The sequence below is a fragment of the Anabrus simplex genome, chromosome 5, assembly GCF_040414725.1.
Source record: "Anabrus simplex isolate iqAnaSimp1 chromosome 5, ASM4041472v1, whole genome shotgun sequence".
In the NCBI taxonomy this organism is placed as follows: domain Eukaryota; kingdom Metazoa; phylum Arthropoda; class Insecta; order Orthoptera; family Tettigoniidae; genus Anabrus; species Anabrus simplex.
In genome coordinates, this window is record NC_090269.1 from 381081341 (window position 1) to 381093792 (window position 12452).

Genomic DNA, 12452 nt, shown 5'->3' on the forward strand with positions numbered 1-12452 from the left:
GCAGAACTCACTCATGTCAGCCAGAATATGGTTATCAAAGAAATGCTTGTATAACCCAGGAAGGACGAGTCTTCCTTCATCTTTCTTAAGGTAAGATTTCATATTAGATTGCATACACGCTTAAAGCAAGGTGGCTGGACAACATAAGTTTGACTGAAGCAGCTGCCATAGCGCAGAGTACAAACACTATGTGTTCATCGAAAGAGACTTTCGACATATTAGGTCGTGTTACTTAACATCTCTTCAACGCGTACTAAATGTACGTAATACGACCTAATAGGTTGAAAGTCGCTTTCGATTACAATGTGGTCGTGAAAATTCAATATTCATTGACTTGGCCCTCAACGGGCAACTTAAACGCACTCTACGGTGTGATGGTAGTAGTACCAAACCTGTAGCTTAGATCCTTTCCAACAGAACAAAGATGGCCTAGGCCACCATAGTCAATTGGTAGAGCAACCGACGCAAAATCGGAAGGTTGTGGGTTCGGATCCCACTGGTGTCTGGTTGGCCATTTTTGTTCTGTACTTAACATCTCTCCAACACGTACTAAATGTACGTAACACGACCTAATAGGTTGAAAGTCGCTTTCGATTACAATGTGGTCATGAAAATTCAATATTCATTGACTATGTGTTCAGTCTGAGTTTATAGGGGAGACCCTGTATATTGTCACAGAACATTCATTGGGGCTAGTTTCAACCTTGATTGTAAGGTCATCCTCAGCCATTACATTAAAACCATAATTGGTAAAATATTAAAAATAAACAGAAGCATAATACATCTAAAAATATGGTGAGAAGAAACACTGTTAAAAATTGGGAGTCAAGCTGATAGCTATACATTGCTTCAGAAAATTAATATCTTAAACAATTTTGGCAATTTTAGTTTTAGGCCTAAATAGAGGTAGGCATTTCTTACCTGGTTAGCTACTTCCTCCAGACCTTTGGTGGAAGAACACACTTCTTCGGGAGTACAAGAAAATTTTAGACAATTCTCAACTTCTGATACATAATGACATGGGGGATTTACAAAGACACTGGCTAGTATCTATATATCCGATGATTACTGGTAGGGAATTAACTATGACAAACTTCAAACTTACATGTACCGTAATTAATCTCATAATAGAACCATATTGAGGATAATATATTAAAATTATGAAATCCTTTTATTTACAACCACCTACTCAATACAATACACTCATTGAATTATAAAATAATTATAAAATAATTATAAAATTATAATTATAATAATTATAAAATAAGACACCTCATGATTATTTTATAATTCAATGAGTGTATTGTATTGAGTAGGTGGTTGTAAATAAAAGGATTTTATAATTTTAAACTTCAAACTTATTATTTCCTCGAAGCAAAGCTGGCAAGAAAACTGTCCTCCAAGCTGTCAAACTCTAACCTGTATCACAAGGAAATCTGCATTTAAACAGCCTTGCAGAATTTGGTCTGCCATAGATAGAATACGGACCAACCATGGCAGGTGCGCAAATGCTCTCCATAAGTGTGATCAATTACAGTCTCCAAAATGTGACTGTGGAGCTGACAGGCAGACCATCCGCCACATTATACATGACTGCAAGACCAGGTCCTATAACGGGGACTTCACCAGCTTTCTGCTGGCACCTGATCTCATAAAATATGTCACTAATTTAGATATCTTAGTGTAGTATTTACATATAAAGTTTTGTTAATTTTACATGCCTAGTTGCTACATGTAGCCATACAATAAATAAAATAAATACCCGGTTAGCTTTAGTAACATATGTAATTAATTACATACAAATCGTGAATATCATTGATGCTACCTCTAATCATGACAAAATTAGTACGTCTTTAGCACTAAGATTACTGGTTAATCTTGAATAACAATATTATTGCTGCATACACTGCCATAATGTATATCTTTTATAGACTGTATAATACCGCATCAATAAGAAACTGGCACCAGAACTGATACAACTGACAAAAACAACATTCACTTCAGCACAGTTGTAAGTCTGCTATGTGCTGCTTATTGGGGACCTCGACACCTCTCACGAACGACAGGTCATTGCACTAGTCTAAAAAACCCTTGAGATCTCATCTCAGACTGCCTATTACTACTATGCACCCCTGATGATTTAGACCATGGGGTATAACTTCAGTAATGGTACAAGAGATAAAGTACATTATTTAATAAGCTGAATCTAATAAATCTTATCTCATATTACCTGTGCGAGAGATGTGTTAAAAAAAAATACAATTTGCTTTACGTCACACCAACAGAGATAGGTCTTATGGCGACGATACAATAGCAAAGGGCAGAGAGTGGGAAGGAAGCGGCCGTGGCTTTAATGAAGGTACAGCCCCAACATTTGTCTGGTGTGAAAATGGGAAACCACAGAAAACCATCTTCAGTGCTGCCGACAGCGGGGTTCAAACCTACTAGCCCCCAAATGAAAGCTCACAGCTGCGTGATCCTAACCGCACGGCCAACTCTCTCTGTGATATAAGTGTTCAGTGTGTCTGCTAAGGACCCACTGGCCAGCCCGAAATAGTATCTTTATATCAATTACTACCGATCTGCATTTAGGGCAGTCGCCCAAGTGGCAGATTTCCTAATTGATGTTTTCGTAGAAACGTGCTATTTACCAACTGATGAGCCTAATTTAGCACATTGGGCCGAAACACTGGCAACCAGGAATGAATTAGCTGGAAAATTTATAATGTCCAGTAACGGACCAAATATATTGGCATTATAAATTTACTCATTCGGGACAAATATTTCAGGTTCCCTATTGGAATCAACATCTATATCATCTGATGGCCAGGAAGGCATCAATTTTTGAAAATGTGACAAAGTCTCTGATAGTGCACTGGCACTGCCGGTGGCACCAAGTAGCCCGCGCAGTGGCCTCCATGGTATGCACTAGCCATGCATCTTGGTAGGTGTGCTATTTAGTAACTGATGAGCCCAATTTAGCACACTGGGGCTAAACTCTGGCAACCAGGAATGAGTTAGCTGGAGAAGTTAAAATGTCCAATAACGGACCAAATATATTGGTATATAAATTTACTCATTCGGGACAAATATTTCAGGTTCCCTATGGGAATCAACATCTATATCAACATACTACTTAGTTGAGCAGCTAGTCTCCTTTCTCCCTAGTCTTCCCAGCCCAATCTTTGCAACAATTTTGTAACACTACTGTTTCGTCAACCATCATTTTGTCAGTTATACAACAAGAAATGAAGGACAATTATCCGCTCTTCTATTTAAAATATTATTATTAGGTGACACTAGCATAGCAGGTTCTGCTCCAAGGGGATCCTAGAGAACTGTACACTGCTGTCGTGCAAATCTGGGATCAATAGTCGGTCACTCCCTGGTTCTAACTAACCAAAGATCTTGTCACTCGCCAGAACTAACCAAAACAAACCAATGGTCTTCTCACACTAGTCAGCATGACAAGAATTTTAAAAAAGTATTAAAAAAAAGAAAGGAAAGTGATTCAGAGTTTATTAATTCAAGTTTTGCCCACTACTGAACACAGACTTTGTCAATGTTGGAAAGCATAATGATGTGTGAAAAACCACCTCTCCAGCCAGCATCATACCTAGGCTACCACCTTCCATGGGGATCTCTTTCAGTAGTTCATAGCGCTGTCCTTCCCAAGACAGGAGTAAGGCACGAGAAAGAAGGGAGCACGATCTTATGTGCCTTTTGTAGTGCTCTCTTGTGATGTTAGTTTTGTACTGTTACCTAAGTTGTACCAGCCAAGGGAGTGTTGCAGCAAGCCAAGTCTGCCCCAGACCACAATAGAATGAAACTATTGGACATCTTGTCAACAGTTCAAACCAACTAATTAAGCCACTACTAACAAAAGAGCACTGAGCTGTGGTATCTCGCATTGTACTGTGGGAGCCTGTAGCTGTCTTGCCTGGTGGGCCTTAATTGAAGTGCTACCAATATGGCCACACAGAACTATGAACTGCTGTCACATCATGGTACAACTGCTTTCAGCAGTTCTGTCCTAACTGAATGGAAGCTTGTCCACTTACCTGTCATCATGTCTCTTCTCGGCAGCTATTTGATCAGTTAGTGACAGGGTATTATTAAGTTTAATTTAACCCACCTTGCTTCTTCTTCACCAAGTGTATGGAGATCATTTTACAGTATTTCTTCATACAAAAATTAAAACTCCTTTTACCAACTATTAACTCGTCTATTAAATCACTTCAAGGAACTTTACAAATTGGTTTGGAAAAAGATGGCTGATTGCAAAAACGATGACTAATTTTAAGCTTTAGACAACATCTATCTAAGCAGTGTCTAAGTTGCGCACGGTCTTCCATTCCATAAGCAATGTTCAGCCGGTGTTTAACTAGATAATGTTCAAGTTCCAATATTGGTTTGAAAATGGAGATAGAAGTATCTTTCACGTAATTCTTTGCTTGTCTCAACCAATGATTTGTCAGTGCATACGCTGAACGCTAGTCAGCTGTAGTCTTCCTACAGATTACTCAACAAGCTCGTTGAAATTACTCAAATATGGCTAAGCATGAGCACAACTTGCCCACAGATTAAGAATTTCTTTTTCGGTGGAAATTACATTTCATAATATTATTGACACGCCACCATACGAGGAAGTGTAGCTTTGATTAGTGTGTTGTTACGGTGAATGTAATTGAAACAGCTTTGGCGAAGGGAAGATGAAACAATAGTACTGTGTAATTGAATGAGTTGTACAGGCCGTACAGATGTAGGCTGCATTCTGGAGGTCACAGGTTGTTTTCCGTAGTTTATCTATTTATACACCAGGCAATTACTACGGCTATTATTATGACCACTGCTCTTTTTCCCCAGTTCTTGCCTTTTCTTATCTCATAGTTGCCGAAAACTTACCTGAATTAGTGGAATGATTATAAAAAAACCACAAATCTGCTTTTTAGTTGTCACTATGTGTGCTTACTTGGCAGTAAATATAAGTGAATCCCTCCCAGTTGATGTACATGCAACAACTCTCTGACGATCGGGACAAAAAATTCTGACATGTATGTAGTTGAAGTGACCTGCAATTCCATGGAAATTATCCCATGTATAATAAAATATATTAGTTGCCAAGAATTGTAGTCAAGTTAACAGTTACCGGACTGTCCCTTTGTCACTCTCAAGAAAAAACTCTCTTGCACAGCGAATCGTATTTTAAGCTGTACCACCCGTACATTTCATACGAATTGCTGTGATTTCGCAGCAGACGACCCACAGAGAAGCCGTCAGACTAATCTTTCTTCCCGGAATCGTCTCAACATAATACAAAATTAATGGTACATAACCTCCAACTGTGATTCACTCCTCACATTTGAGGTTAAACAGTGTTCTCGGCAGTATTTAAACATGGCTGGTTGAACATCTGTTTTAGACAGTGTCTAAGTGATAAATAGTGTCTCTGCAATGAGGCAGCCATACTTATGACATTGTTTAACCATAGACATCATCTAAACACCGTTTCTGCAATCGGTTCACAGAGTTTAAGTATAAAACAGTGCAGCTCATACGGTGTCACAATGCACTATACAAGGCTGCCAACTTAGGAACTTAGATCAAGCTACTTAAGAGAACATGACAGAATATGAGATGTCTGTCTAGTGAAAAGACCATTTGGCTGAGGGCAAGGAAAGGAGGGCAAGGAAAGGAGGCCACAAAGCAGCCCGTAGGCCTCTACTATCCCCTGTGGCAGTAATGGCTAGTGACTGCTGATAATACAACTACAACCGGCACATGCCATAACACCACTTTCAAACTCTGCGGTTTCATTATTTTCAAGGAATGTGGTAGCAGTGGGCCACATGACACAACTATCAGACAGAGCAGGAACTGTTCTGTTGCCAACAGGAAAATAGGAAATAGCTGCATTTCAGAGATTAACATAGTGTCCATTTTTAATTTTTCTGTACAAGTAAGAATTCTTCTAGGGGCGGCTCTCAGAGTCCTTGGCAACCATAAGGGCAGGATCTTTCGTCTCATCAACTTCGGCATCGTTTCACATCATTTTTGCATAATTTTCACCTTTCTGAAAATATGAACCAGCTAGTAGTGTCATGAACATCTGTGCTTAATCAAAAGTTTTTAAATTAGACCAAACTGCTTGCACTTACTACTACAAAAGTTCAAAATTTTCTGTGGTAGATCTAAATGCACCTAAATGACAAGAGGTTTGTTGAACCTTATACACTCGTCTTTAGATAAACCGATAGCTTGGAATACTAGAATAAGAAAACATGCTGGTCAACAGTACCAGAATTCGACCTTGCAACATTTGAGTATGAAGGGTAAATGACCACCTGCACAACAGAGTGCATGTTAACACTAGAACCGCCGGAGCGGTCAAAATGACCGCTACACGTTTTCTGAACTCAATTTTGACTACAGTTTTTATTGTAGGATATTGAGCTGCAATGACTCTTCCTGATTAGTGGTCAGGAAAATCTCTATTAAATATAATTTTGCATCAATGGATGGGGCGTAAGTAATGGGTATACCTACTACCGCTGGAGCAGTCATTTTGACCGCTGTATTAATTTTCATAATAAAATGTATTATAACACACATCTCTCGGTGAGATGTAATCGTCTATTAATAATTATCCTATCAACAACGGAATGTTCAAAAACACAACAATGGAACTCGGATATATTACAAATTGTATGAGCATTATTTCCGCTGCGTCTCCAATTGTGTTATCATTCGTCAGCTTCTCACAGTGCAGTAAACATATCTGGTAAACCATCAGTTGCTGAGTCTATTGAATGACGTTCCTGAAGATATGTCTGATGTAGAATGTGGTCCAGATATAAAGGACCTGTATTTTATGTATGTTGGGTATTCAGCCCTGAAGGCTGGTTTGATCATCCACAGTTCCGCCAAAAGCTGTCATAGACAGCCTTGGCGTCGCTCAGGAGGCATACTAGGGAAATGAGTGAGGTAGTTTCCCGTTGCTTTCCTCACCAAACCAGAAGTTGCTATTACATATCAGTCTGCCAAGCCCATTGCGTATTCAAATTATAATGATGCCTCACATAGGCTGAGTACTGACAAGTTTTCAATTCTTCTCGTACAGCCGTAGACATAGTAACCCATAAAGCATGGTATCATAGGGGACACGACAAACAAGGTAAAAGCCTACCATAGCCAGATAATGCGTCCTCAGGTACTGATGGCATCAGGGAGTGGACTGTAGCAGACTGGAAAGATGACACCTGGTTGGATTGCTCGCATTACTCCTTGAAAGAAAATCCAGGACTTACTCCATATTCATAGTGGTATGAATCTGACGACAGTGTAACGAGTGTGTGGCGTCTTTTTGTTGATAAATAAATATTGAAACTCATAAACCAATGTACGGAAACAGAGGCAAAACGATAATAATGATGAGTAACCGTGCGTATCGAGAACGAAGATATAATAATATATTCCGGCGGTTTGTTAAGTTTGTCATATATTACTGGTCAGGGTATACTTACATGTGTTATGACGGTTTTACACCTCAAAAGTTTGTAAGCCTGAACTTTAAACCAATAAAACACATTGTTAAATACAGATAACTGATTGGCTATAACCAACAGCTCAGTAAAATAGATAGCTGATAGGGCTCAATTCAGTTACTATTCATTAAACTATTCAAAATTCCATCAATTCAAAAAGTAAAACAGATGGGCATGTTTCCCTTTGCATTCACAGTGGAACATGTAGAAATTTACAAAGAGGGCCGCAAGGATTATTTCATGACATGTTACTTTAAATGCTGCTATTCTCACCTAAAATGATCGTGGAAGAGAGATGTGTTCAATACGCTTGCCAGGAACCAATCCGCCCGCCCCTAGAAGTACATTTTCTTTTATAAACAAATATACTGTTTTAGACACCATAGTCCATTAGTTATAACGGTGATTGGTTTACGTATGGAAGAGCACGACGTCATTGACACCTAGGATGAGGACATTTTGTTACCAACCATTGCAGAAGAAAAAAATTATGAAGCGCCCAGGGAATTTTAAAAGGGTAATGGGGCGAGAAATTAAGGTCATTTACTACCTTTAACGTATTTTTTACATCCAGGCCAATCTTTGTCATGAGAACAGTGGCCCCTTCGGAGCCACACTCCCTTCGAGAGGCTCTTTGCTATAGCATACTGTCTTCACGGCAAGAAAAAAAAAGGTCATTTAGTAATTGTAAAATGCAAGAAATACTTCACGATAACTTCACTTTTCCTCAAATCCAAATACATGGGAGCTTACGCCCCCAGACCCCCTTTGCTTTACTGAAATATATAAAATACAAGAAATACTTCACGATAACCTCACTTTTCCTCAAATACTTCAAAATTTATTAATCTCTGAAACAAACATACACTTCACATAATGGAGAGGAGGGTATAACTTACACTCCACTTAACGGAGAGCCTTAAAGAACTCGTGCACACGAGTACCTAACGAAAAGTTGGATTTGAAGAAGAACTCTGCGAGATACCCAACAAAGTGTGCTTTCTTCCTTCCAAATCCTGGAATCGAGAAACTCCCATGCTTCATCTGGCACCACCTGTTTTCAATGTTTTGTATGTGAACAAGTGGCCTATCATTAGGCATGACCCTCCTATTGTATCTGTTCACACGGGCCACTGTCAATGAACTGAATAGAGTGGTAAACTCGTAAATGTACAAAACTTTCGTCCTCCAGGCAATTGTATGCCTTCAGGCAGTCACTGATTATAATACTTCCTAGCAAAACCCACTCTTGAATAATTGCAAGCAATGTATCTTTGTTGCATCTTTCAACAGGCACAACAAAAATGTTTTTGCAGTTGCCCCATTCAACACCACCAAACACCCACTGTCCTTCAGTATGTCGTCCTCTTTTGTAATTCGATTTCCCGAACTTACTTTCGTCCATTTCGATGAAAACGTCGGGACCACCAATCTTCTGCTTGTTGGTGTGTACCCAATGAATGCACACCTCTCGACAAAAACTACACCAATCAACAACAGTCTTAGAAGAAAAACCTATTTCTTATTTGATGAAAGGAGTGATAGGCTTGGGCAGATGGCACCAAAGGACACAAAATAGAGAAATGTCAAATATTGCAAGTCTGGAGTTACCAAAGAATGTGTTCTTTCCCACAGTCTCTTTCCACTCGCACTCTTTCTCGCCTTGTATGCGATGACGGCACCTAAAAACAATTTGTTTTCTGTCGGTACACAATTTAACACTGCGACCGCACTTGCTGCAATTCTTGGTGGTAGTAATTAGATTATGTCGTTCAAGGAACTGAATTAAATTAGTCTGGTTCTCCTTAAAATCGCTTGAAAACTTGTTTACCTTAATGTCACAACCTCCACACACAGCCATTGCAAACCAACAATAAGACAAAGGTATGCAAAGAAAAGTGCAAGAGAAACAATAATCAACACCGACGATAAAGCGCTTGGTGCTCCCAAGCAACAGTTGGCAGCATTGTCGTTCCTCTCGGCGCTACTAGTGGGTCAGTGAACTCACGTGCACCACCTAGTGGTAGCTCGTGTTACTAATCTTTGCAGCCTTCATTGTAAAGTTCTGCCCCAGACTACATAAACACAGCTTGGGGAAGGTGGCTATAAGTGTACCTGCTCCATACAACATAATAAAAAATTCTGCACCATTCATTTGATGTTAAAACAAGAATAGTTCACATTGGTTAATCCTATCTGTACGAACACACAATACCAAAGCAAAGGGCAAAGTCAATCAGGCAAGAAATTACAAAATGTAGACACTTTTATTTCATAATGGTACCGTAAGAATCATTACACACGATTTGATACTTTACTGGCCACATTACGTAACTGCCCATAAACTTTAGATGGAGGACTACCAAGAATAAGGTTGCAAATAGCTCTCCTAGCAACCTGAATATTTTGGAAAGAACCAAGTATATGTATTTTTGAGTCTGCAAGAACTATTCGAGTCTTTGTTACGTTCTCAATTGTGAACTTTGTCCTTCCCCCTTTTCCAGCTAATCTACCAATAGCACGAGCAACATGATCACCTTTCAGAGGTTTTACATCTTGTATTTCGAAAGTGTCAACAAATAAATCGTCTAGTCGCAGAAGGGCAAGAGCGTCTTCAACATCAAACCCATACACAAAAGCCCTTACAAAGTCTGCTGCCTTCTGAAGATTGCTAATATCCTCAGTCTCTTCACATGTACGGATCTCCACGTTGCGAGTTTTTAAGTTGAACCTTATCTGAAGATGTAAGTGTTCCACAACAGGCTGGAATATTTTCATCCAATTTTCTTTCAAAGGTCCATATCGGTGTGCTGGCACAGGCACTTTTCGATACTCGCCTGTGTTAGTTTGGCGTCTTCCTTTCTTCGCTGGGGATACCTTGGGTTTACTTTTGCCCTCTATGCCTCTCTCAATTTCCATAGGCGTATCGGCATCCTGCATTGATCGTTTTACTGCTTTCTTCATTCCTAACAAATGAACAAATGACTAGTTAACCTCTACAGCAGGATTCAAATAACTACAAAGCCAATGACAGTAACAAAATGAAGTATACATACCTTCCATTTTGTGAGTACTAAATATTTATATTTAATAAATAATGACAGAAAAGTCCACAAAGAAGCATGGACAAATTTATTACAGATTAACGAGACAAGCACGTGAATTGCTGTCAGGAAGCATGATTCCACAATGTGCAAAGAACCTTCATGGCTGGCAGTCGTCCCAACCAAAGAATATTCAGAGCAATTCAGAGGATCTGTTTCAAAGAGGATAGATCTGATTTCATAGCAGTTAATCAATGAACTAGAAAGAGGTTTCTAGTTCGTTGCAGTTAATCTACCAATACCGGACGCTACTAAATAATAAGGAGCTCATGTGTATTCTCAAAAGAACACTTTAACTACTCAAATTACACAACTACAAATTGTTAAAGATTTTAAGGAACTGACTTGAAAGTTCCTGATTTATAGTAATTTGGCCATGCTGATTTTGAATCTGTCATTCTTTTTTTTTTTTACTATAAATGTCAAATTTTTATTTTAAGGTTAATTATAAATTATGTAAATTTTTATTTTATAAAATTTTTATCATCAAAACAAAGTGACACACTCAGAATAATGCTTAAACATGCTGTAAAAATATCAGATCACTATATCTCGTGTATTCTGAAATAATGGCTCAGTGAGGGAGGTCTTGACGAATTCCATAATTTTATTTACATCACGGTGTGCCGTTTTCATATGACGCTGAATAAAACAGCACGAGTACCGATTCATGGAACCAAGATCGGAAGGACTCAGAAACATGGCGCCGGAGTAGCCTTGATATGTGTCTGTGTATATACGTCTTTCTTCTTCTTCCTCGATGATTGGGCTTTTATTTTATCTTGCCCATTAAGTTAGCCTGGATCGTTGCTTACGCTATTATACAAGGTTGGGAAATACAAGGCCTCGCTGGTCGTGAAACTGGTTCCCGCTCCGGCTTGCGAATCGCATCGTTTTGCCGCTAGGTGCGCACTTCTTAGACAAAAAATTGCGCGGGTGAGGTACTCATTCAAACATTCACGAGCGTGTCAAGACGTATTTTTGTATTTTATGCGCTTTCTTTTGCTAGTGCCGGTGAATATAATTGAGCGATTGAAATTAATGACCGTATTTACGTAATGTGAACATCGGATAAATTAAAAAAAAACATGGTGTACTGTAGTGTTCCTTATTGCAAATCAAAGACGAGGAACTTAAAACTAAATAGTGTTTGGCAATTTCTCGTCAGGGAAACAGACTGGGATCTCTGTGGAAACCTAGTGTACATTCCACTGTTTGCAGTAGGCATTTTAAACTCAGATTACAGTGTGAGCACAACACTAAAAATTCTACTTCCGAACGTCATTCCATCCGTATTTCAAGACTTTTCCGGACACAAACAAACACAATCGCATACAGGAAGACCACTTAAGGGGAAGGTGAAGAGAATGACCCTCCACCTGTACTTATCAGTGAACCATTATATCAAACCACAGCCACACAGTGTTCTATTAAACATAAACTACCAGTATACTGCACTAAATTTGGTTTGAAACTGAAAGGAATAGCCAGGAAATGTAGGAAACAAAGAGTACTTATAGCAAAGCAGAAACATATTATTACAACTTTAAAAGAAAGAGTGCATCAACTCAAAAATGAAAAAAATAAACATGGACTTGACAGTCAACTAAATAAAATTACAGGGCTAGCTGAACAAGGTGATTTGAAAGCAAAATTCTTGATTGAGCAGATTCAGGCTTTTTTTAAACAAAAGTGTAAATTCAGAAAGGACACTATAAAGGTCTGCATATTACTGTCCAACAGGTCATCTACAGGCTAATTTAACAAACGTTTTAAAAAGTGCTTACAAATGATTTGATCCTTA

The 12452-nt window shown here is 38.8% G+C and overlaps 1 protein-coding gene across 1 annotated transcript; it reads right to left on the reverse strand.

Moving 5' to 3' along the window:
• Positions 1 to 9792: 9792 nt before the first annotated feature.
• l(1)G0004 (lethal (1) G0004) lies at positions 9793 to 10755 on the reverse strand. The gene is made up of 2 exons (XM_067148669.2): positions 10601 to 10755; positions 9793 to 10510 (listed from the first exon to the last, which is right to left on the reverse strand). The coding sequence occupies exons 1-2, from the start codon at positions 10605 to 10607 to the stop codon at positions 9840 to 9842; spliced, it is 678 nt and encodes a 225-aa protein (XP_067004770.1). The 5' UTR covers positions 10608 to 10755; the 3' UTR covers positions 9793 to 9839.
• Between the last annotated feature and the right edge of the window lie 1697 nt (positions 10756 to 12452).